General features: G+C 42.3%; 1 protein-coding gene across 8 annotated transcripts in view; it reads right to left on the bottom strand.

Moving 5' to 3' along the window:
- Positions 1–25,726, bottom strand: part of SENP1 (SUMO specific peptidase 1) — a 76,634-nt gene that overhangs the window by 16,871 nt on the left and 34,037 nt on the right. For 5 of the 8 annotated variants that reach the window (XR_006219921.1, XR_006219923.1, XR_006219925.1 and 2 more), the window contains 8 exons: positions 13,903–14,106; positions 12,995–13,074; positions 11,975–12,059; positions 11,362–11,457; positions 7,720–10,417; positions 4,276–4,403; positions 3,605–3,782; positions 3,268–3,331 (listed from right to left, as the gene is read on the bottom strand). Coding sequence is in view for 2 of the 8 variants with exons in the window: in XM_042992181.1 (XP_042848115.1) it covers positions 10,355–10,417; positions 11,362–11,457; positions 11,975–12,059; positions 12,995–13,074; positions 13,903–14,106 (528 nt within the window). In the remaining 6 variants the exon portion in view is untranslated. The other 3 variants (XR_006219922.1, XM_042992181.1, XM_042992182.1) reach the window with 3 other exon arrangements.

Consider the following 25,726-nt stretch of genomic DNA (forward strand, 5'->3'; position numbering starts at 1 on the left):
TTGGTACCACAGGAGCAGGACCGCAGGCCAGCCTGGGAGAGAGGTGCCGCAGTGTCCTGGTATGAATGGGCCTCTGTCTTCAAGGCTGTGTGAGCCTCTGTGTGTACAGGTCCCATTAACTCGCCCTCAGCCACACATGGGAAAGGGAGGAGAGGCCCAGAGAAGCCGAAACCACTCAGAGTCCTTCTGATTTTAGAATGAAGTGGAAGACATAGAAAAAATAAATAATAAAGACCCAAACTCATATGTGACTAGAGTATACACACCACACACACACCCTCTGGTGCCGTCATAACCTTCTGTACCTATCTGGGTGCTTTGGGGTGAAGAATCTTCAACTCTTGTCCTAAAACAGATTCTAGATTGCTGACCCTATTTACCTTTGTAGCTGTCTTCTCTTTGTGAGTCTGGGTTTGGCTTCTCTCTCCAGACTCACCTGCAGCTCTCATGATGCACACGCATACCTCCAACCCACCAAGCAGGCCTCACTTGCACCATTATGCCTGGGATGGACAGGCTTGGCTCAAGTCCTGTCCTGAGCCCCATGTTCCCACTCCCCCTTCTAGTCCTCTCTGGGCCCCTGTTGCCCTTGGCTGTGGTTTGTTTAATGGAGCAACTCCTGTCTGGGAGCAACCCAGAGCTCAGGACACAGGCAGACACTTGTCCAAACTGGCTATTTTTTCACCAAAGGAGCCAAACCACAGTGATGGGCTCAGTGGCCTGGCCAAGTGCCTCCTCATTCCTCCAACCACTAGCCTGGCCCCCACTCCCCTGACTGGCCCTGATTACCAGTGGCCACTGGTTCAGGACTCCTAGTTACCTATCGTGAGACCTCCTCAGCTGGAGTCTGGTCCCCCATGTGAGGGGAGAAGAGAGATCTAGCTTCTGAGGCAGTAGCTGAGACTGAGAGGGATACCCTGGGGACCAAAAAATAGACCAACAACCATACCATATTCATCCCTCTCTTCCCAGTTCCTGTCACAGGGTAGGTCCTAAAAAAATAGATGAGTGAATGGTTGAATGAACAGAAGATAGATAAGCGGATGGGTAGATGGATGGATGGATGAATAAAAAGACACTCTCAGATCCAAGTAGACATTCTGATAAAAACCTGATTTGGGGTGCCTGGCTGGCTCAGTCAGTAGAGCATGTGACTCTTGATCTTGGGGTTGTGAATTCAAGCTCCACATTGGGCACAGAGTTTACTTTAAAAAAGTAACAAACCTAATTTGATTCCTTGGTCCAATCATGGGAAAGAAGGAAGGAGAGACCCAGGTCTAGACGGTGTAACCATCTTACTCCAGAATCTAAAGGAAATCTCTGAGCTCAGACCCTTTATAGCAGGACTTTGAGATGCCCCTGGAGGTCTGGGGTTGAGTGAAACTGGCATCCTCATGTCTATTCCTCAGGCCCCTTCTTGCAGAGGCTTCTCTGCTCACTAGAAAATGTGCTCTGCAGCTGAGCAAAGTAGCAGTGAGTCAGGGAGGCGTGGAATGCACAGAGAGAGGAGGCTCAGGCTGATGGTGGTGGTGCCAGGAACAGGGCCTGGGGACAAAATGTTTTAGGCTGGGACCAGAGCAAAGTGTTATGTGCTTGGACTGGGAGACTGAGGACATTTCCAGCACCTAACACAGGGATCTGGCATAGAGTAGGCACTTAGTTATTTTTGAATTAATTAATTAATTAAACACTTCTATGTCCTCTCTTCTCTCTGGCTAACACCCCAAAATAATTTTCCAGGGGCTATATAGGATTCTAAAGAGCCCTGGATCACTAAGGATCTTCCTCTGGAGGTAGAATGAATCAGGGTCAGCAGCCCTGCAGAGGGAAAAAGGGACAGTGTGTGCGTGTCTACCCCCACCATCCCCAGTCCCCCTCTCTCACCCTCATCTTCCTCCCTACACCAGTTACCATAGTATTGATCCAGAAGCTGGGGGCACCAGGAGGGAGCAATACAAAGCCTCCATGCTTACATGTGTGTGACTGTGATGGTCTCGTCTCAAGCTCTGGCAAAAGGCCTGCTCACCTCACTGGCATAGGATGATGTATGGGGCCGGAGGCTGGTCTTCCGGTGGAGAAAGGCCTTGGATGGTAAGATAGGCAGCTCCATACCACCAAGGCCACAGAGGCAGGGCTCAGAGACCCCATTCAGGAGTCCAGTCCCCCAGGCCAGGCCCAAGCTCTCTGCTACTAAGATCCTCATGGAAGGAAAGGCTTAGAGCTTCTCCAGGAGCCTTGCTGCTGGAATGTGCTCCTGAAGTCTGATCAGTATTTCTTGTTGCAATCTGACTTGAGAGAGTCCAAGCAGCAGCCTTCCTTACAGCTCACCCATGGTCAAAGCTACCCTCTGTATTAGATCTAAAGTCTGGGTTTTGAGACCCAAAGAGGCTTGCCTCTGGTCTGAGTTGAGCCCATTTTCTGAGCAGACACAGAACTGTTGGCTCAGGGCAGGCAAGGAAGGCCTCGTGAGCCAAGAGAAAACAATTAGGAGTAATTACCATCAACAGAGGCCCCCAGTGAGGGGTGAGGGTGGGAAAGGCCAGTCTGTGTGAGAGGGAGCTGCAAGTGGCAGACTGATTTTGGGGAAGAAATCAGAGAGAGGGTGGGAGGAAGGGTGTGTTGTCTTTCTTCTCCAGTAAAAGAGGAGGACCCTCCCCCACTCGGCCGGCCTCTAGTTTGAACTAAGTTCCACCTCTACAGGGGCTCTGTGTACGGAGGTGGGGGTGGGGAGCAGGAGGGCACAGGGCTACACATTCCTGAGATTCTCAAACCAGTTGGAATAGCTGAGGAAACTCCATACTGAGGGGACAGAGCATGAGACACAGAAACAAGCGAAAAGACAAAATGGAACACTGTGGAACACCAGAAATGTCTCCAGATGTCCCCACGCACACACCCTTGATTCCTGGGCCCCTGTGGGGATGAGCTCCACCTGCTTGGTGTCTCCCTCCTCATCACCCTCCCATCTTCAGCCCTTCCCCCTTCTAGGTTAGGACCAGAGGCCTCCAAGGAAAACGTGCTAATGTGGGCAACCCAGAATTGGGGATGAGAGTGGGAGGCAAAAGAAAGGCAGTGGGAGAACGGGTTGTGGTAGGAGGCGTGAAGGGAATTCCTCGGTACCTCTTTCTGGAGAAGCCGAGAGGAAATGAACCCAAAGGCAGAAGGACCCCACCATGCCGCTTGACCCTCCAATCTAAGGTGAAGAGGCAAGGACCTCAATCCCTCTCAGGAGACAAAAGAGGGAGGGTTAGCCTTTGGAGACCTCACCAAAGTTTTCTTCTTTGGTTTCACATTGATAGAGCTCCCATGATGTCCACGTCAGGTGCTTGCCCTGTTAAGATGCAACAGTGCTGGCTGTGTGGAAGCAGCACCTCATGGGGCTTTCTAAGGGATTTGGGGACATATGTTCTTGGCTTGGAGTCCCTCTTCCTATCACTGTCACTCTGAGACTTTGGGCTAACTTAGCCAACCCCTACGCTCTGTGGTTTCTCATCTGAGAAATGGGGATAGTAACAGCACCTATGTCATGCACTTGTCAGGATTAAATGAGGTAATGTATATAAGGTGTTTGGCACAAAAGGCCTCAATAAATGCTTATTCTTACTGTTAATGTTATTGGAAGGAGATAGTTCTGCTAGGTGGATAATGCATTTGAAGCCAGAGACCCCGGCTTTTACAGTAAACCAGACCCAAGGTTTGGAGAAGAGGCTGTCAAAATGGAAGGGACGCTGAGTAATTCCTTCACTCCTTCAACAATCCTCTCCTTCCACTGTTCGAGGCACCTGGGACACAGAATGAATAGGATTTTAGTGAGGGACAGACAGAACAAATGAGTAAATAATAGAGTCATATCGGAAATGCTACGGAGAAGGAATGAAAGCAATGGAGCCAGGGAGTGTGAGAATTGAGGTGTGGGGTTGACAGTGCACCAGAGTCTGTAGGAAGCAAGGGAGTCTATCTGGGGAAAAGCCCTCCAGACACAGGAAGCAGGAAGTAGAACCTCTGTGAGGTGGAAGCAAGTTTGGTTTGTTAAACACCAAGGAGGCCTGTGTGGCCGAGACCAGTGACCCTGAGCTGAGGGGTGGGGGAGGCTGTTGGAGGGGTGGTGGGGCCACAGTGTAGGGCCTCGTAGGCCATGGTAGACAGAGATCACTGACCGGTGATAGGCTGATGGGAAGTGGGACACAGGTACACAAGGAAGCAAAACAGTTTCCCTGGAGTTCAGAAGAGTGTCTGGAACATGAATTCCTTAAGGAACAGAACAAGCCTCCCCACCTTCTCCCCAGGCCCTTTGTAACTTTCTGCAGTGCAAGGCCACGCCAGGCATCCCAGGAGCAGCTGGGGACAGAGGTTGACTCTGACTCATGATCTGATCCAGGTTCCACTTTGAAGGAGTCTTCTCCCTGTTTGGTGATGGACATGCAGATCCAGGCAATTATCAGCTACCTTTAACCACATTCAGGAATCAGAAAGTAAGAATGGCTTGAAGGCTTCCCTCCTCGCTCCAACCATTTTCAAATGGCCAAAAAATCTTAACCATGCCTAGAAAAATATCAGAACTCAAGAATATCCTGGAGGCTATAAGAGACTCATTCTAACTCACACACATAAAACCATTTTATCAACATAGTGGAAGATTTTTCAGAAGCTGGTGCTTCCTTATGTTTTATTCTCTGGAGTGTGAACTTTACAGGTAGAGCACTTCTTTTGGATTGTGAGGAAGAAGGGGTGCAGGAGAGGGGAAAGGAGACAAGGGATGCTGTTAGCAGAGTGGGTTGGAAGTCCTGACTGGTGTGTTTGGCTCAGGAGGGCTCTCTGGCCAGCTCCACAGACAGGTCTGGTTTTAAAAAGTGCCGGAGAGCCACGGATTTGCATGTTATTTGCGTTCCAGGCTTCAATTCCAGGTATGTGGAATGAAATGAATGAATGAACAGTATTCAGACTCCTGGTTAAGGGGTGGACTCAGGAATCCAGACCACATTGAGGATCCAATCACTGGTCCCACTTGGATCAGGAGACACAGACACAGAGACAGAATAAACAGTCAAAGAGACAGAGAGACAGTCTTAGAGAGACAAACACCATCAAGTCCTTCTTTACCAGGGAGTTTCCAGTCAAAGCAAGAAAGCAAAATCCACAGAATTTATTCTAAATAAATCAACCTTTAAGAAGTAGGGAGAGAGTCACATGTAAGTAGATAAATGCAACACCATCCCTAACTTATCTCCACCTCTGTCCTTCCATCATCCACAGCCAGCTTCAAAGTGGACTGTGTGCCTACGAGTCGGCCTTCTTGATGAGGTCCACTGTTTGGTGTCTGCCTAGCCTCCAAACTAGTTAGACTCTATGGCCTTTGAGGACAGGTGGCTTTTATTTCCTTGGTCAAACCAAATCTTCACACCACCCTCCAGGGCTCCCGAGTCCAGTGATTTAAACACATGCTTATTAAAGACCCAGTGTAAGGGGTTCCCCAGAGTATCAGATGAGGCAAACGCCCTCCAGGAACTTAGCTCTGGCTAACAAACAAGACACAGACAGGCAGCACGTAAAATGCTCCATTTAAAGGGCAAGGCAGAAAGACAGGGACTCACAGTCTCAATCTACAAGGGATGTACATCACTGGAAATAAAAAAGATGGAGAAAACCAGAAAGATGTGTGGTTAGAAAAAAAACACTTTGATTAGCCCCTTGGGACAGAGACTATGACCCCACAAGGGCAGGCTAACCTGCCAAGGAAGATGTGCAAGGACCGAGTGGGGCTTTAGGTGTTGGACCAAAGATGACCTGTTTGGAACCACAAAGGAGGTGCAGCCCCACTGCAGGCTGCCATAGGCAGCCCTCCTTCTCTGATCCTCAAAATGCTGTCTTTCTGAGTCAGTGTTTAATGCAATTACCCCCATTCCTCCCTGGCCAGCCAGAGAAGCAGCTTGCACTCTTGGCTTGAAGAAAAGGCACCAAATCATTCACCTGCCCTCTGTGGCAATGGGTCTCAGACCATTCCTGATGTAAAAGACAGACTACAGGGGTGCCTGGGTGGCTCAGAGGGCTCAGTGTCCGACTCCAGCTCAGGTCATGATCTCGCAGTCCGTGAGTTTGAACCCCACATCGGGCTCTGTGCTGACAGCTCAGAGCCTAGAGCCTGCTTCAGATCCTGTGTCTCCCTCTCTCTCTGTCCCTCCCCCACTCATGCATGCTCTTCCTCTCAACCAAAAATAAACATTAAAAAAAATTTTTTTTAAATAATACAATACAAATACCATGTGGAATTATATCATTTTCTGATTATAAGGGCTGCAGCGGTCTAGTAAGAGATTTTAAGATAATGCAGTCAGGGAAGGCTTCAGGCAGATGGGGATTTGGGTCTGTGTGTGCTCTACAGGTACTTGTGAAAGGAACACAGGAGTAAACTGAATGAAGGGTGTCCAGCGGATTGAAGACCCTGGGCTCCATGTATCTCTCTTTCTCAAACTTTCCCTTCTGGACACTCCGGTTCTGCAGAGGGGGAAGGACATTCTCCAGGAGTCAAGCAGTTGATGGCTACTCGTCAGCTGAGAATGGAGAAAAGGCAACAGCTATGATCTGTTGCATTAGGATGACACTCTGACCTGGGCCTTATTATTATGACGAAGCCATATTCATACTGGCCTTAAACTTTGAATCTTTACCTTGACTGAATTCTATTCCAAGCAGGATTATGGCCCTCAATGTTTCAGAATCTTAGACTTTGACAAGACTCTAGATATTTGGTCCAACCACTCATAATTGGAATTATCCCTACCCTATCCCCAACAGACCAAAGAGGCAGCCTGCACTAACGTTATCTTAAGGTTTATTTTCTGGCTCAAAGTCTTCTAGTTTCTCTTTTATATTCTACAGGGGATTCATGAGTGGATGACCAGCATGACCCCACATACCCTTAGGTCTCTCCTCATCTCCAAAGCTGGGAATGGTAGTCTTACTAGATGGGCTCTTTAATAGATAGTTAGTGTTAGGACTCAGCACAGGTGAAATAGGCCCTGGGCTATAAGGAAAGATGCTGGCTCAGCCTTATTTGTCCCCTCCAAAATTTTAGGATAAATTTGAAGCTATGGGCAGGTTCCTCCTGGGCAGGGAAACATGGCAACTTCTCCAGGGGCTCAGCATATAGCCTGTTTGAATCACCAACAGGGCCTGAGACTCTATATTCTACCTTGCCCTGGCCCATCCAGGTGGAGCAAGGGAGAAGACAAAGTCTAAGTGTCAGTTATCTGTCTCTCTTACTCTGAAGACATATTTGAGAGCTGGAGGGATGGCAAGGGAGAATGACCAGAAGCCGAAACATTAAAAACACTGGTGCTCTTAAGTGAACCCTCTCCTTCTCCTCTAGGCCTTTTATAAGCCATGTGAACCCAGGTGGTGATGGACAGAATATGGGATGGGGTTGCTGGCAGTACTTTTTCAGGCTACCTGTGTCTGCCCCAGGACACTAAAACTTGGGGCTAACATTGCTAGGGACAGTGGGGAGAAGATGCTGGCACAATTACTCAATTAGAGGGACTAAAGAAAATTTGATACCACACACAAGTATGAAGCATCTCATATATAGAGAAGTCAATTTACACATTTATACACAGTCTCCATGATGGAGAGGAAGAGGGAAAAGAACTCTTACATTCAACCCCAAACAGGACTCCCAGGAGCAACGATGGGTCCCAGGCAAAAAAATGGGACAGAACTAACCTCCATGCCTTGGGCCATGTATTCTCAAATGTTCTGATTTTCTCTGTACAGGGTCCAGGAGTGATTGTTGGGACTGTGGTTTCTGTTGAAGGCTCTATATCTAGATAGAGTTCATCATCTCTCGAGTGTTCCTTTTTAAGGGGAGGTAGGTCATTACGAGCACTGAGCACAGAGAAGAATGGAAGATAGGAGAAAAGGAAAGCGATAGGCTTTAGTTTAAAGCAATTTAAATAAGATATTGGTAGCATGCCCTTAGCCATGTAATGCAAGAACCTCTTTTTTTCCCCTCCCTGGTCATCAAAGCCCACCCTTAAATAAAGGAGAAATTAAGTTTCCAGATGCTAGTCCTGATCTTGTGGCTAGCTCTCTGGAAAAATAGCCCACCATAGAAGTCAAATATAGACCCAAATATAGTCAAATGGGTGGTTCCCATTGAGCCACCCTGGGCTACAACCTATGTCTCAGCTTGGTCCACCCATGTAGGGTGGTCTCAGGATCACTAACTTCCCCTTGTACAAAAATGTATTGACCAGAAAGGGGGTCCACGTTCACACAGGCTCAACAATTCCTTATATATTTTTCAAAGTGCTTTTGTTGCATGTTTCATTTTCTGTTATACATGGCAATAAATATTTGTTGCTTTGGTCTGTACAAAAAGTCTGTGAGGAAGGTAAGACAGATGTTATCTAAATGGACAAACAATAAATACAGAGAACTATCTTGTTCTGAGTCCCCCAGACAGTAGCAAGAGCACCTGAAAAAACTCAGGTCTTCTGATTCATAATCAGAATCTATACCATATTGCCACCTTTCAAGTTGCCACTGAAATACATTAAGTACCAAGAATCCATGTACAGGAGTCCTACAATGAGCCTGCATGCCATAGCTTTCTAACAGAGAATGTGAAAGGTCTCAGCAACTCATAAATAGAAAGCTATTTATTTCCTATAGAAAAACACAAGAAAGAAAGAAAGAAAGAAAGAAAGAAAGAAAGAAAGAAAGAAAGAAAGAAAGAAGGAAAGAAAGAAAAGGTGGTCTTCCCCAAAAATGCAGGCAGTTATGAAAAAGGTAGGACATCTAGTTGCTGGAGTGGAAACAGTAACATTCAGTTAACAATGGAATATTTAAAAAAAATAGTTTTCTTTTCAAATTGTAACCTGTGGTAAAACATAGAAAAATGTACTAAACAAGCTTGGTATAAAACAGAGTAAAATTTTCAAATAAGCCCAGAGAGAAAGCACAATGTTGGAAAGGATGGGGTACAAGGGAAGAAGAGAAAATATTTCATACAAAACTACCTATTACAATACAGAAAAAAGTATAAAACGTTCCTATTTTGGAACTGAAGTACAAAATGACACTGGCATTGGATCGTTTCACTATCTAGCCTGAGGAGCGCTCGGTGGGTGGGGGAGATGCTAGAAAGAACAAAAGGAATAGCGGTTTTTTTAGTCTCAAGTCGATCAGTCCAAATTCCACCCGTTTTCCAGTTGAAAATCTTGCCTCCCTCTGTAACCTCTACCCCTAAGCCAAAGTTCATTCAGGCCTCAAAATATTGTTAGGAAGTCCACAAACACCCTACACATAGGGGCTGGGCTCTGTGCGTGCTAGAGCTAAATTTGGAAAATGGAAATAAATCTACAGGCTAAAGTGGTGAACACATTCAGCCTTTTAAAAAAACACGTATCCCTGTGAAATATATATATATATATATATATATATATATATATATATATATATATATATAAAATTCTCTGTGGTTAGAAACATATTTAAACTAACTAGCCACAGACCAAACTAGACCTGCATTCATCCAATGCTGGAATTTTATGCTAAAGACTGAGGTCCTTCTTCTTGGTCAGAAGTAGGCGGCAGTAAAAGTGGTGCCTTTGTTGCTCCACTAAACCGCTCCCTGGGTGGGTCTTCCCCATATCATGTGTTGTGAGCACATGCAAACCCCTGCTTTAAGGAAAGGACTGCCTGGGACTTTGGGGTCCACCCAGGGCTCATGTGCTGTGCCTCAGGATGGGAGGAAGCTACAGATGATAAAATAGCCTTGTACAGAAGCAGACGGATTTCACAAAGAGGCATATAAATAGGGAAAATCCTGGAGGAGGGACTTATGCATGTGACCCAAAGTCCAGTTTACAGTCACTTTCCTGACAACACATCTTGAAAATCCTGTGTGTATGTATGTGTGCGTGTATATGCTGGTGGTTTTCATCCCTACCTTTTTGCCCATGCCCTTTCCTACCTCTTAGTAAGGCCTAACAAGAGTTTATATGAAACCAAGAATCTGTCCAAGCTTCTCTCAGCCCCCAAATTAGGGACTGAGTGAGGCTGGAGCCCTTTGAAAACAAGATGGCAGAACTGAAGAAGTGAAAAGCAGTCTCTCTCTTCAGCTTAGGGATGTCCCTCACCCCTTTCACAGCACCAAAGTTTCTTTGCAAAAATAGTATCTGAGATACAAAAGGAAAGGCAGATGTGCTTGTGAATGCATCTCGCCAGGGCCTGGTCCAGGATCAAGGGCTTTACAAGAACAGAGGGTTGGGAGCAGCTGTCTCCAAGGTCTCTGGCTATAGACAACAAAGAGCTGGTCCCCCGCAAGGTCAATGTCGGCTAACTGAGACAGTCTTCACAAGAGCTTTCGGTGGAGAATCTCCCAGACCATCCGCTTCCGGAAGTATGGCATGTGTTGCTGTAGGGACACAGAGATACACTTAATTTTTTTCATTGTTTTTACCCAGACCCAATACTCCTTTCTTCCCTTCTCAAGATTTACAACTAAAAGAGCCTCAGTTGCATTTCTGGTCTTTCAAATTGCTCAATTCTTGATTACATGTAATTTTCTTCTATTGTTTTCTACTGCTATCTCTATTGCTCTTTTCCATTGTTGTGGCCTTACAAATTTTATTGGGCATTGCTAGAAGTCCCCAGGCTATACCTGAACTTCTCTAAGAATTTTGAGAATGGTGTCTATCAAGTACTCTATGTTGAACCCTGAAGAAGATAGGAGTCTAAGGCCCAAAAATCAAAAATTCACTTTTTAGGGGAAGAGTTATAGAACTGCAAGAATCAGCTCCACTCAAGGGCTATGGTGGAAAAGTCTGGTAAAACCATTAATGTGAAGTGAAGGACACAGAATAAACCATAATCTCTAGTCTCAATCCACTCTGGTCTCTGAAGGACCACATGGACAGAAATAAACAATCACAAACTAAGAGAAGAATGATCAGGTGTATCAGGTGAGGGGCAGAGAGGAGGAAGGCAACATGACAAATACACTAGGAGTTCAAGGTGTGGCCTGTTCCAAAACCTGACTGCTAACTAAATAAAGAGAAAATGAAGAAAACGTGCTCTGGTCCCAGTTCTCTGTTTCCTACAGGAATTGAGGTAGGTGAGGGAGAGAGAGAAGAAGAATCTGCTAATGACCAGGATTCCTTGACTACGATACGTGATGTAAGATAACCCAGGATGTAGCCTATCCCTATCCTTTTTCTTGTGATGTGGTACAGGCAGTAACCACCAGTGTTATGAGCCACAGACAGAGTCCCATAAGCAGAGCAAGTGGATGAAAATACATCTATCGGGCAGCCTGGAGACAGGGTGGTCACAGGGCTCCTTCCTGAAGGCTCAGCTCACCTGTGTGAAGTTGATTGGTCTGTCTTTGGTAATGCAGTCAGCATATTTACAGGCAAACATGCCACAATCACTTCCATTCATCTGCTGTGGAATTTCCTGAAAGATCAAAAACAAAAAGGTAACATTGTTCCAAACTTCTTTCCTTCTAATTAGATTATAAATAAGAACCAAAGAATACAAATGTTATAGGTTTCCCTGAATTTTGAAGAGATGACCCTAAGTCCACCACCCAGAACAACAGAAGCTCAGAGGAAAAAATATAGCATCTCAGTCAGGTCTTCATATTAATATTAATCTTCCTATTAATAACACAGGAGACTCTCTTAGACTTCCATGACACCCAAGGATGTAAAGACTAGTCCCTCCCACAACGGCCAATCAGCAAACATTTCCCACAGGAGTGAAAAGCTCAGCAAAATAGCTGGGCATTTAGAAAACCTAGTTCTGCATGAGAAACACATTACCAGTTTTCCCACAGAACTTACTCTATCTTCCCTGAGGAACCAAACAACCAAGCTGAAGTCAGGCTAGACACTAAGATAGAAGGTCCCTGGGAATCAAGCAGTAAAACCTTGCCTTCCCAGGATTTCTACTTTATCAAGATGAAATGTACCTGGCTTTTCTTGCTGAAGAGCTGCCAGCCATTGGTGTCAAACTCTTTCCTTTTCTTGTCAATGCTTTCTTGCTTTAGGTATTGGCTAAAGGCATTGGGAGAGAATGAGATGAGCTGTGGGAACACTGAGGACAGCTGCCACCTTAAGAATGGGGCTAACAATCCTTAAGAAGGGTTTTGTTTGCACTTCTGGGGAAAACAGTATATAATGCAATGCTGGGCAGGGAATCTCTGGACTCCTAAACTTCCCCTGCAACTCCCCATAATTCATGCCCACCCTGGCAACCCAAGAGAAACATGACCTCTGCCTCTGACACCCAGGTTCCTGCTACCTGCTACTCATCCTGAGGAATGAGTTTTGATTCTTTTCCCTGGTTTATATGGTCCTTTAGAACTCAGTCTCGTGGAAGAAGATTTCTCTAGCAATATCAAGACATTTATTCACTATTTTAATTTTGACTCTCCTGTGTGAAAATTCAATCCAAATCACAACTTGATGAGTGCATACCTCGTATACAGCACTCTTCTTAAGTGCAAACTGTTCATTCTGGAACCTACCTCCTCCTGGCCACCAGAGTGGTACAGTGGTACAGTGAGGAATAGGCATTTTGGAGAGAGAAACAGATAAAGGGTATAAAGAGATTTGCATTCTGGTTCCCAGTTGAGCCACTAACTAGTAGGACCTGAGCATATCAAAGTCACCTCTGTGAGTCTTGATTTCTTCATCTGAAAAATTAGGAGGGTGGATTAGATGATTTCTAAGTAGTTTCTATATCTATATATACATATTGACTCACTCATTATTTTTAGTGCACTGGGACAATAGTTGTCCCATATATTTGGGGTATCATATATTACTATAAAACTTGACTTACTCAGACATAAAATATCCATTCCTAATATGAAAATTTTCTTTATTAATCACTCCATTGACGGTAACAAAAGAACTGAGTTCAACAGCTGGAAAAACACAACATATGCCCTGACACCAAACTCTTTTGTCCTCAACTCCCTACTTACAGGAGGATCCTGCAGGCTTCATTGTTTATCCCACCCATAGAGTCGTAATAGGTAATATTCTTCTTTCGAAAGTCCACAACCTGGGAATAAAAAATCTGCGTGTTTATAAAATGAAGAAAAGTAGTTTCTCAGCTTTTCCCTTCCCTGGAATTTAGAGCCTTTTGCCAGATTTCTTGTGAAATCACAACAAGTTTAACTGATACTCTGCATTATACCATGCTTAAGCTGTGAGGAAAGAAGAAGGGGATTATTTACATGGAACTATGGTGACCTCATTAGTGGCCCTGAAATCTTTTTCTCGTATGTAGGTTCTTCATCTGCAATGCAGACAACAGTGAAGACACACATGCTCTTCAGAGACTGTAAGATGAATAAAATCATTTCCACACAGTGTCAGAAAGATGGTAAAAGATTTGGGGTTTTGTTCTTTATGTACAGAATTTCTCTTTGGCTTTATGCTTTTAAAATGTAATTCAAAATAGATTGTGAAATAACTTTTATATTTTTGTTAATATATTAAGCTAATGTATTCATGTTCTCAGGGTCATAAAAAGTATTAAATTACCAAGTATGCAAATCATGATTAGGCAGAAAACAATAGTCACAGAATCTGAGTTGGCAGCATCATAAAAAGTCACTTTTTCTCCCCATGCCTTGCCTTGAGGCTGTTTATAGACTTACAACTCCCTTTTAAATATTTCCAGAAAAGGAAATTCCACAACTTTCTTCAAAGTCTAAGTATCTCCCACTCTTGACAGGAAGTTCATTGATCTATCCAATTTTCAGCCAACTAAATACTATTCTTTCTCACAATCATCCAGTGAAAATGTAGAATTACTACTCACTACTCTGTATATTCTATAATTATGTAGATTTCTTTTAAATTTGATTAAAGGAGAGGTACTCACAGCAAGACACCAGTGCACTCCCAGGTGAATGGGCACCAAAAGAATGTCAACAGAAAACACATCCACTTTCTTTGTCCAACGTTTCACTGCCTGATAACCAGCCGTTTTTAACTTAGTGAAAAAAAAGGTATTAAATGCATGCACACTTGGTAATCCCTTCTCTTTACTTCGCTCCATCAACATATTCATGTAGAAATTGATGATCTATGGGAAGAAATTTATGTATTAAAATAGATATTCAGTCCTTTCAAAACAGTTGTATTTTATGAAGGAAAAGCAGTTGCTGTATTGCACAGCATATATTATTGTTTCCTAATCAATTAAGACTTCAACACCCAACAGCCTCATGCCCCTAGATCAAATTCTGGAGGGTTGAGGTACTTGTAAACAGTGAAAACAGAAAAAGTGAACACACACACACACACACACACACACACACACACACACACACACATTATGGGTTGTAGGATCCATATGAGAGCATGCTGGTCAGATCTGTAGAAGACTGAGGATTAGGTCAAAAAACAAGAGTGAGGAGGAAGGGGTGCTAGAAGGCAAGACTTAAGAGAAAAGGAAAGGAAGGAGCCAAACATTTTGATAAGACACATTAGTAATTACTTTAATCTACTGAGGCTGGGTGAACAACTTAAAGAAATCCTGAGCTCACAGTCTAGTATAATAGCTAAGACCAACAGTTCAATCCTTACATGTGGGTCACGTAATTTTGCACAGACAGAAAACTGTTCCATGGCTAAAGACTGCCTTTCCAGCCTAATAAGCCATCTTGCAGAGGCAAACTGCTTTGGTCTCAAGTAGAATTGAGTGACAGGATAAACCATCAACCGCACTGGGAAAAACACCTCTAAACTGACAGCTCAGCACTGTACCTTTACAGAGGCAGACACGGATGTTGTATAAAAACCTACATTACATGAGACCTGAAAGCCCAGTCACAAACATGAAGAGTAAAGTTCTCCTCCAGAATCTATATGGTTAGCTTTCTCATTTTTGTTGACTCTATTTATGCCTCCAGTATCAAGTATGAGCGAAAGAAATTTAATTCACGTTATGGAAGATACGTGATACTTTCTGTTAATGAAACAACGTATTCTCTAATATTGACCGTGTCCACTATGGTTCCTGTAGGTCCAAGACACCGTGGTACTCAAGCCTGAAAGTTACCGTGCCGGAAGTTACTGCATACCGACTTTATGTGGCCAGCTAAGGCCAGGCCAGTGTCTGTCAACTGCAAGGAATGAATGGGCTAACTGATCCACAGCTTGGAAATATGACTAAGAAAACAGGCACATTTTTCAGAATGCTTTTTGGGGAATGGGAAAACGCCCCTGTCCTTTGACAAATATTTACACACTAGGATGCCAGAGCAGTGAGCTACTGCCCAACAGTAGGCAACTACATACTGGGTAGGCAGCAGGGAACACTGCCAGGAACACACCAAAACATGGTCTAGACTAGAGAAAGGGCCTATAGAAGAGGACGCCTAGGCAGTTGCAGGGAAACCACACTCGCCTTGAAGCAGAGCTCTGAGGGTGGGGGTGGGAGGGAAGACTAGGACTGAAGACAGACACTGTTCTGCCTGCATCTCTGAAGTCTGAGCAACAGGCCCAACAGGTCCAGAGGACTTGGGTTGTGGCTAATCCTCTGCCTAGTGTGATGCCCAATAGATAACAGGAGCTCAGTTATTTTAAATAATGATAATGAATCAAAACATAATTAGGATCACAGATTTCTCAAATGGAGGCTTTCAATCTAATTCTGCCCCCAAGGATAATGGTGCTAACGATGATTCTAGGCCTCTGAAAGGCAGCCAGGAATGCAGGAAGACTTGTCCAACAGGCACAGATTTCTAGGCTATAAACTACATTCTCTAGTGAGAAAAAAATCAGCAAGAAAGGATTGATTCCTCTGGTATTCTACTCATCCCACAGCATTAGCCATGTTACGAGGCTAAACCCTTCAATCCAAGGGGTGAAATGAATAGGCAGATGACTGCCATTCACTGTAAGCCAAATTTTCCATGGTGCAGACAAGTCATGTACTCTAAAAGGCAATAAGGACTCGAGCAGGAGATGGAAAGAATCAGGCAGAGATAAGGAGGCCCAAGCACATGAAAGCCATGAAGAGGTATCTCCCTTAGGTGTCTATCAGAGGAGCATCACCTTTGGGATCATTACCCTGAAGTAAAAAAGGATGACATAAATGAGTATCATGCTACCCATGATTTTCCTAGGAGGAAGGAGTTCTAGAAACCAATGAAATTAGACTTACACAGCCTGGATTGTTAGGTTTTTTATTTTTATGTTTTAATTGTAAAAGCATGGACTATAAAGCTGAAGGCCAACCCAACTTAAGAAGAAAAGAGACCTAATGATCAGGATACCACATTGTCTAATTCCGTTGAGAATCCCTCTTCCATCGCTTCAGTTCTGCCTCCAACCAAGGTCTGTCCACTGTGAGGGAAAGGACCTCCTCCAAAGTCAGCTTGTTAATTAGCTCTAAGGAGTGATCTGGGCTCTTTTTCACTTCCCCTGTATCCCAGTAGGAGGGAGCTTGGTGGCCTCAATGTTCCTTCCCATTAACTGAGGATGTATAATCTGACATCTGAGGCAGAACGAAGATCCAAGTTTCCTCAGTTTTTCAGCTATTACTCTGTCCAAATGAGGAAAATTGCCATAGGTCAGCCAAGACACAATCATACCAAAAAAAACAAGCTGGGAGTTAGAGAACAAAAAGAATCCTACGTGTCATCTCACAGAGGAGGGCTGAAGATGAAGGAAAAAGAAATGAGAGAAGGGATCACAGTGTTTAAGATGAAAGAGAAGCAGTGATAGAGCATTTGCTTGTGTTTTGTGAAGACAAGGGTCTCTCCCCTCCTATAGTGAGAGCTTTTTTGCACACAAGACTCTCTTAGTGCCAGAAGATCTTGAATTCCCCTTGAAATAAGGGGGCTAAAAGTAGTAAATCAGCCCTGTGCTGTGTTTGTCTTGCCAATATACCAGTATGTGGGGACAACTGCCAGTGTTGGTCCACTTGTCACTCTTTTTGGGGCCCACACTTGTCTGTATGCCCGCTGCAGCTCCAGTGACTAAGGGGCTGCCCCTCCTCCTGCCTTCACAGCCTTGGCCATGAGCGCCTGCTTGTCTATGCAGTGCTTTTTGAGGGGTGGGACTGTTGTTTATAGTGTCTTGTTCCTTTGTGATTTTATTTGAAGAGCTGCCAGGCTGAAGCTGGAAAAGCTTCTCTTTTAAAAAAAGAAGCCTACAATGTTTTCAGACTAAGGACTCAATATTTTTCCTGTATGTTACCACAATGACATAAATGACCACTGCTATTTGTATCTTCCTTCTCACCCAGTAAACCAGCTAAACTATTGTTTTCTCATCCATTTAGAAGTAAAACATCTCAATAACAATACTATCTTAACTTTTAACCCTTCCCAATTCTACACATTAAACCTTTCTAACTGGCTTAGAAATGTTCTGAAAGTCCTGGGCTTAGCAGTGCTCCTAAGCAGAGACCAAGGCAAGTTTGGGGGGAGCCATTTTCCCTGTTTTACTTTTCTACGTTTTCAACTTGACCTCCCTATTCTGATGGTTAAATTAAATCTATCCTTGTCAACCACAAACCACAGAGATAAGACAAGCAGCAGCACTTATGAGTCAGGTCATTTGCCCCTAAGATCTAACCTAATTAATACAGAAGGCAAACTTCAGGTAAGCTCTGTGTATTGCATCCCTCACTGTGAACACATACCCAGGATTTTTCTCACATGCAAATTCAAGTAACAAATTATTTATTAGAATTACTGCCAAAGTTTTAGACAAACACAGACAACATCTATTTTTATGGAGTTGTGATAACTGCAATTACTATTCTCCCTATGACCCTGCATAAATCCCTGGTTTATCAAAAGGACTAGTTCTATTAAGAAACGCCTTTAAGAGATAACTATAATGATGTGGAACCTACCAGTAAGTCATGTTAGAAACACTGAAATTTCCAATCTGATCACTATTCTACATGTAAGAGTACAGAGCATACGGTAGACACATCATATTCACCTAACTAATTTATCTCATTTTGCCTAGTGGAATCACTTTTTATTCCCTAAGGAAAACCTATTCCCTGTACTAGGCTTGACTAGTTGGGCTTAATGTTTTACATTAAATGTTTTGCTCTCTTTACTGAGCATCACTTAAATTTAACAGCTTCTTGGAAACAATCAGGAAGCTGTGATCACTACTAATTCTCCATTTCCACTTTTGTTACAAAAGTCAGAATGCTAGGCAGAGTTATGTGCTCTGATTTCAGATGCTGATTCTGCAATAAAAGTCAGATGATCTTAGTATATCACTTATTATGTCTTACTTCTTACTTCCCTACTATCAATCAAGTAAGACTAACTTCTCTATGCACAAGGCTATTGTGATACAGGATAGTTGAAAGACATTTCTTTCCTTTCAGAGATGAGACTTACAAAATAGGTAATTAGTCTGCCTGGCTAGTTAGGTTTGTCATCAGTGTAGTCAGTCTGCTACATAGATTCTACCTTAATTCACCTGTACTCCCTCACTCCCCATAAATGCTATGAGTCTTTTCCTTATGGTGTTTCCCTAGCTGGAAAGAAGTCAGAAATACAAAATTCCAACAGTCTAATGATTTTGCACTTTGGAAATAATTGACAATAATTAATAAGGAAAGACATGTCTGCTTGCTCTTTTCCTAATTCATCCATGTAAATTAATAGTAAGGGATGATAGGAAGAACAGGGTCCTGGAGGGAAAATAAAGAGACCGGAGAGCATCATCCTGTCTCTCCACACGGAATAGGGCATATTTAGTGCTGTGTAGAGAAGGAAGTGTTTCCTGCCCACAAGCATTTGGGTACCTACTCTGGCTTTTTTTTGTTTTTTAAGTTTATTTATTTATTTTGAGAGAGACAGACACAGCCTGAGTGGAGGAGGGGCAGAGAGAAAGGGAGAGAGAATTCCAAGCAGGCTCTGTGCTGTTAGCACAGAGTCCAATGTGGGGCTTGCATCCATGAAGCTGCGAGATCATGACCTGAGCTGAAGCCAAGAGTCGGATGCTCAACTGACTGAGCTACCCAGGTGCCCCTACTCTGGCTTTTTATATCCTTAATGATTTTCTACTTCTTCTATTGATTGTTGAGAGAGATGCGAAAGTCTCCAACAGTAATTAAAGATTTATCTATTTCTCCTTTCAGTTCTATCAGTTTTGCTTCACATATTTTGAAGTTCTGTTACTAGGTGTATACATATCTAGGTTAAGTACTCTTGAAGAACCTACTCCTTTTGAAATGTCTGTCACTGGTAATATTCCTTGCTCTGAATTCTACTTGATATGATATTAATACAGTTATATTTCATCTTTCTCTTGACTAGTACTTGCATCCTTTTACTTTTAACTGTCTGTGTCTTCACATTTAAAATGGGTTTCTTGGGGCACCTGGTTGGCTCAGTGGGAAGAGCACACAACTCTTGATCTCAGGGTTGTGAGTTGAGCCCCATGTTACGTGTAGAGATTACTAAAAAAATTTTAAAAAAGCAAAAACAGGGATTTGAAATAAATAATAAAACAAAATGGGTTTCTTTCTTGTGACAGTTCTGCTTTTTTTTTTTTTTTTTTTAACAGAGACAGCACACTTGCATGCAAGCAGGGGAGAAGGACAGATGGAGAGAGAGACAATCTTAAGGATGCTCCACACTCAGAGCGGAGCTGGGTGTGGGGCTCGATCCCACAACCCTGGAATCATGACCTGAGCTGAAATCGAGAGTCTGACGTTCAAATGACAGAGCCACCCAGGCCCCCCATGTACAAATTTTAAAGGGGAGGTAAAAATATCTCTTGAATAATATTTTAATATTTACTATACACTAAAATGACACATTTTGCATACATCACGTTAAGTAAAATATACTATTAAAATTAATTTTACCTGTTTCTTTTTACTTTTTTCAATGTGACTACTGGAAAATTTAAGGGGCACCTAGATAGCGCGGTCGGTTAAGCATCCAACTTCAGCTCAGGTCATGATCTCATGGTTCATGAGTTTGAGCCCCGTGTCGGGCTCTGTGCTGACAGCTCAGAGCCTGAAGCCTGCTTCAAACTCTGTGTTTCCCTCTCTCTGCCCCTCCCCTGCTCATTCTCTCTCTCTCAAAAATAAACATTAAAAAAAATGTTTAATTACATATGTGGCTCACATTATATTTCTATTGGGTGTGCTGGCTTAGACCATTTACATTTAATATGATTATTGATATTGCTGGGTCTGTTCTTCATATCTTTTTTCTTCTTTTCCTGGCTTCCATTGGATTGCGTATTTTTATTCCATTTTATCTTCATTATTTGCTTATTAACTATACCTCTTTGTTTTTTATTTTTGTTTTTCAGTGGTTGCTCTAGGATTTTTAATATAGGTCTTTAACTTATGACAATCTATCTTCATATAACACTATACCACTTCACATACTGTGTAAAAATCTTATGCTAGTATGTACTTTCACTTCCCCCCTCTTTTGTGTTATGACTGTCATATCTTATATTCCAAATCCCACAATACATTGTCTTATTTCTGCTTTCACTAGTCAATTGTCTTACAGAGGTATTAAAAAATGAGGACATTTTCACTGCTCTTCATTCCTTTGTATAGATTCAAATTTCTACCTCATAGTTTCCTTTTGCCTGAAGAATACCCTTTAATATTTCTTATAAGACAGGTCTGTTAGTGATGCATTCTCTCGGCATTTGTCTGAAAAAAGTACACCCTTGTTTTTTGAAAGATGTATTTGCTGGGTACGGAATGTAAGTTGACAAGTTTTCTTTTCCCTTCAGTACCTTTTTCTTAAAAATTTTTTAAGTTTATTTTTTGAGATGGGGGCGGGGCAGAGAGAGAGAGAATCCCAAGCACTGACAGTGTAGAGCCCCAATGTGGGGCTCAAACCCACAAACTATGAGGTCATGACCTGAGCAGAAATCAAGAGTCAGACGCTTAACTGACTGAGCCACCCAGGCACCCCTTTCCTTCAGTATCTGAAAAAGGTAGCTACACTGTCTTCTGGCCTACACTTACTTCTGTTGGAAACACATTATATATTCCTTTAGTATATAATGTATCTATTTTCCTCTGGCTGCTTTTATTATGTTTTTCTTTACCACTGGTTTTCAGCAACTTGATTATTATACTTTTTGGTGTGGTGTCTCTTCTACTTGGGGTATGCTGAATTTCTTGAATCTGCCAGTGTTTAAGTTTCCAAAGTTGGAAAATCTACCACTGTATCTTCAAACATTTTTCTGATAACACTTACACCCATCTTTCCTTCTGAGATTCTAATTACATGCTCAGACTGCTTAATATTGCTCCACAGCTCATTGATACTCATCTTTCTTCAGCCTTTTGTTTCACTTGGATTGTTCCTGTTGCCATATATTGTAATTCACTACTTTTTTCTTCTGTAGGGTCCAATCTACTATTAATCTTACCTCATACATTCTCTATTTCAGATACTGTATTTTTCATCCCTGTTAAGTTCAACTGAAATCTTCTTTTACATCTTCCATTTTTCTCACCATAATGTTAATTTTCCTCTAAATTCCTAACCATATGGAATGTATTTATAATATCCCCTTTAATATCCTGCCAACGTAAGCTAGTTCTATCATTTTTGTCATTTCTGGGTATTTCTAGTAACTGTTTTTTCCTTTGTTCTAAGTTGCATTTTCCCTCTACCTTATATGCCTGGTAACATCTGATTGGATGATGGATATTGTGATTTCATGTCACTAGGTTTTGTTGTTACCAGAATATGTTTGTATTTCTTTTTTATTAAAAAAATTTTTTTTTAACGTTTATTTATTTTTGAGACAGAGAGAGACAGAGCATGAACGGGGGAGGGGCAGAGAGAGAGGGAGACACAGAATCGGAAGCAGGCTCCAGGCTCTGAGCCATCAGCCAGCCCAGAGCCCGACGCGGGGCTTGAACTCACGGACCGCGAGACCGTGACCTGAGTTGAAGTCGGACGCTTAACCGACTGAGCCACCCAGGCGCCCCTGTATTTCTTTAAATATTGTTGGGCTTTTGTTCTGTGATACAGGTAAGTCATTCAACTCATTTTCAAGTTTTCAAGACTTAAATTAAACTTTGCTACCACAGGTCCAGAGTAGCCTCTATTCTAGGGCCAGTTTGGCCCAACTCCTGAGGTAATATCCTTTTGAGGCTCTATTCAATGCCTCATGACCTTTCCACTCTAACTGGTTGGAATACGAACTACTCTAAGCACCTGTGTTAGCTTTGAGGTTTGTTCTGATTCCTTTTTTTCTGATGTTCTTTCCCTAGCCTCTGGTATTTTCTTTCTATATACGTACAGATCAATGCTCAGTCAAAGATTTAAGTGGGGCCTCTGCATGTCTCTGGGACTTTCTCTTTGTGCAGCCACCCTCCCTTCAGTATTGTACCTCACAAACCTTAGCGACTTTCACCTCCCTGATGTCTGAATTGTCTCCTCCACTTGGCAAGACTGTCAGATACTTCCAGTTTCTTCCAGCTCTCTACCCTCAACATACCACCCTAGTGAGGTGGGGAAATCATTAGCTCATCCCTTTCATTTTCCTTCTCTCAGGGATCTTGTTATCCACCATCTGAAAATTGTTGTCTCATGTTCTGTTCAGTTTTCTAGCTAAACTGAAAGGGTAAACCTCATCCATTTTATTTTATCATGACCAGAAGCAGAAGTCAGATCCATTTACTTGTATGCCTACATAATTTCCATGTATTTCTAAATTTATCTGAAGACTTATAAAACAATGCTTAAGCCCTCTAAGAAGTAGAATCATCAGGCTATAAAGCACAAACATCAAGCCACTGAATCACAGAAGTTACCTAAATCAATCGCCAGGAATCAACAAATAATTTCTAGTGCTGGCATCCATTTAAAAATATTTCCTTTCTGGGGCACCTGGGTGGCTCAGTCAGTTAAGCATTTGACTTTGGCTCAGGTCATGATCTCATGGTTCTTGAGTCTGAGCCCCACACTGGGGTCTGTGCTGACAGTGTGGAGCCCGGAGCCTGCTTCGGATTCGATGTCTCCCTCTCTATCTGCCCCTCCCCTCTTCACGCTCTCTCTCTTTCTCAATCTCTCTAAAATAAAGATATCATATGTTTTCACTCATATGTGGAACTTGAGAAACTTAACAGAAGACCATGGGGGAAGGAGAAAAAAATAGTTACAAACAGAGAGGGAGGGAGGCAAACCATAAGAGACAAATACAGAGAACAAACTGAAGCTTGATTGGGGGTGGGGACAGGGAAGAGGGGAAAATGGGTGATGGGCATTGAGGAAGCCACTTGTTGGTATGAGCACTGGGTGTTGTATGTAAGCGATGAATCACGGGAATCTACCCTCAAAACCAAGAGCATACTGTATATACTATTTAGTCAACTTGACAATAAATTATATTAAAAGTAAACAAATATTTTTAAAACATTTCCTTTGTTTCTTGATTGTGATTTTTAATCTAGTTTTGCAACTAATTCCACCTCTTCTTAACCCTGACCTCCTTTCTTTAGATATTTCTATTCAAAACTAATTGCCAGACCCAGTATAGAAATCCCCATCTATAATGTCCCTGGTGTTATCAGCCTTCCAGCCTCCTTTTGTATTCTTTACAAAGGCAGCCAGTTCCCACATTCCATTTTTGAGAAGTTTCATTTTCTTATAGTGAGTTAAAATGTCAATCCTGTCAATCATTAGTCCTCTGAAGCTATACAGAATTTAACTATTCATCTATACATAAATCCACTCATGAAAATATGTTTGAAAGCTGTTATTTTATGAACAGGTAATGTAGCCAACTCTTCTTTTAGTAAAGAGATAAGAGAAAGGGTAGCCTAATGGCTTTCTGTACATATTCTAAATACAGGACTTCTAGGTTTTATTTTCCTTATTAAACTAAATCTGATCCCCTTTACTTCTAGGATCTTATATTCCTTGTCTATAAAATGGTAAGAATATTATATCAGTTACCTTATTTTGGAGAAATATTTAAAGTAGCCTATAAAAGTGATAGGAAATACAGAAAGAAGAGAAATGGTTATAATGAAAATATATATTTGAGGGAAGAATAGGATTGGAGAGAGGACAAATTACTTGCAAAAGAAAACTGAGAACTCACAACTGAGAAACAGAATAACTTATTTTTAAATGAACATGAATACTTAAGGATATCTACTATTTCCTCATCAGAATGTTAACTTCTCAAGAACAGTAACCTTAAAAGCCTGAAAAATACAGTACTTTGACAATGGTGCATTTCAAAATAGTTATCATCGGGGTGCCTGGGTGGCGCAGTCGGTTAAGCGTCCGACTTCAGCCAGGTCACGATCTCACGGTCCGTGAGTTCAAGCCCCGCGTCAGGCTCTGGGCTGATGGCTCGGAGCCTGGAGCCTGTTTCCGATTCTGTGTCTCCCCCTCTCTCTGACCCTCCCCCGTTCATGCTCTGTCTCTCTCTGTCCCAAAAATAAATAAAAAACGTTGAAAAAAAAAAATTTAAAAAAAAAATAAAAAAATAAAAAAATAAATTAAAAAAAACCCACAAAATAGTTATCATCATCACAGACATGTGAACTGGTACCTGCTTTCAAGGTTAACATAATTCTAGCAAGCACTCCCTACACAAGTTATGGGTAGGTGTAGTAGAGATAAAGTAGACAAGGAATCTCTCCTTCTCCTCGACTCTCCTACATAATGTAATTTCCATTAACTTTGCTTGCTAGAAACCAAACCTTTGATGGGCCGAGGGAATGGAAAATATGTCCTGATGAATGCCGCTTCTGTAAGGTATCTCACTGAGGTAACGGCCACAGTAAATAGCAAGGACTCAGCTCATATCCCACTCATTGCTGCCCTCTAGGAGGTTTTGCGTAATTTACAACAAATGAGCTACAAGCCAAATAGAATAACTGACCCCTTCCCATTTAGCAGTAGTAGGCAAAAAATGGCAAGAAACCACAGATTAATGTCTTAAAATCAAAAACATTTAATTGGTGGATACTTTTGACTGTCCTTGATTTCTATTTTGCCCTTTGATTTGGTGAACTCTTTTTTTTTTTCTTTCTGTTATTTGATCCAATGTTCTAGTATCACTATTCTGAGCAAGGGTGGTTTCCCCTAAAGCAAGACAATATCAAACCATATATTCCTTAACATTTTTGTTCAAAGATTTATTCAGGGAGTGACGAACTTCTGAAATTTGTATTTTAGAAACTGACCTTTGGCAAAAAGAATGGGGCTAGTCCAGCTGGCCCTAAGGAAAATCAACATGCTGGGCATGGCATATGGCTCTCACATTCAATACATCTAATCCTAAGACAGGATCCAATTTAAGATTTTGAGGCAGTATAGTATAACAGATAAGACCCAACGCTTGGGTCTAAATCCTGGCTCTGCTACTTACTAGCCATATAACTTTAGAAGTTTCTTAATCTTTCCAGGCTTTGTTTCTTCATCTATAAAACAGAGACAGTTAAACTACAGTATATACCTCTCCAAGGTTTGTGGCGACTGTTATATGAATAGAACACATAAAACACTTACAATAATAGTGCCTAGCATGAGGTAAATGCTCAAAAGATGTTAGCCAATATTATTATTTGGAAGACTGTAAGCATACAAGACAAAACTTTAGGTATCTAGAATAGCTAGTGCATACTATACTGAGTTTCTAAAAATCTCCCACAGCTGTGAAGTTTTGAGTATACTCAATATATCAGGCAAGGATGTTTCTTCTGG

The sequence above is a fragment of the Panthera tigris genome, chromosome B4 (assembly GCF_018350195.1).
Source record: "Panthera tigris isolate Pti1 chromosome B4, P.tigris_Pti1_mat1.1, whole genome shotgun sequence".
In the NCBI taxonomy this organism is placed as follows: Eukaryota; Metazoa; Chordata; class Mammalia; order Carnivora; family Felidae; genus Panthera; species Panthera tigris.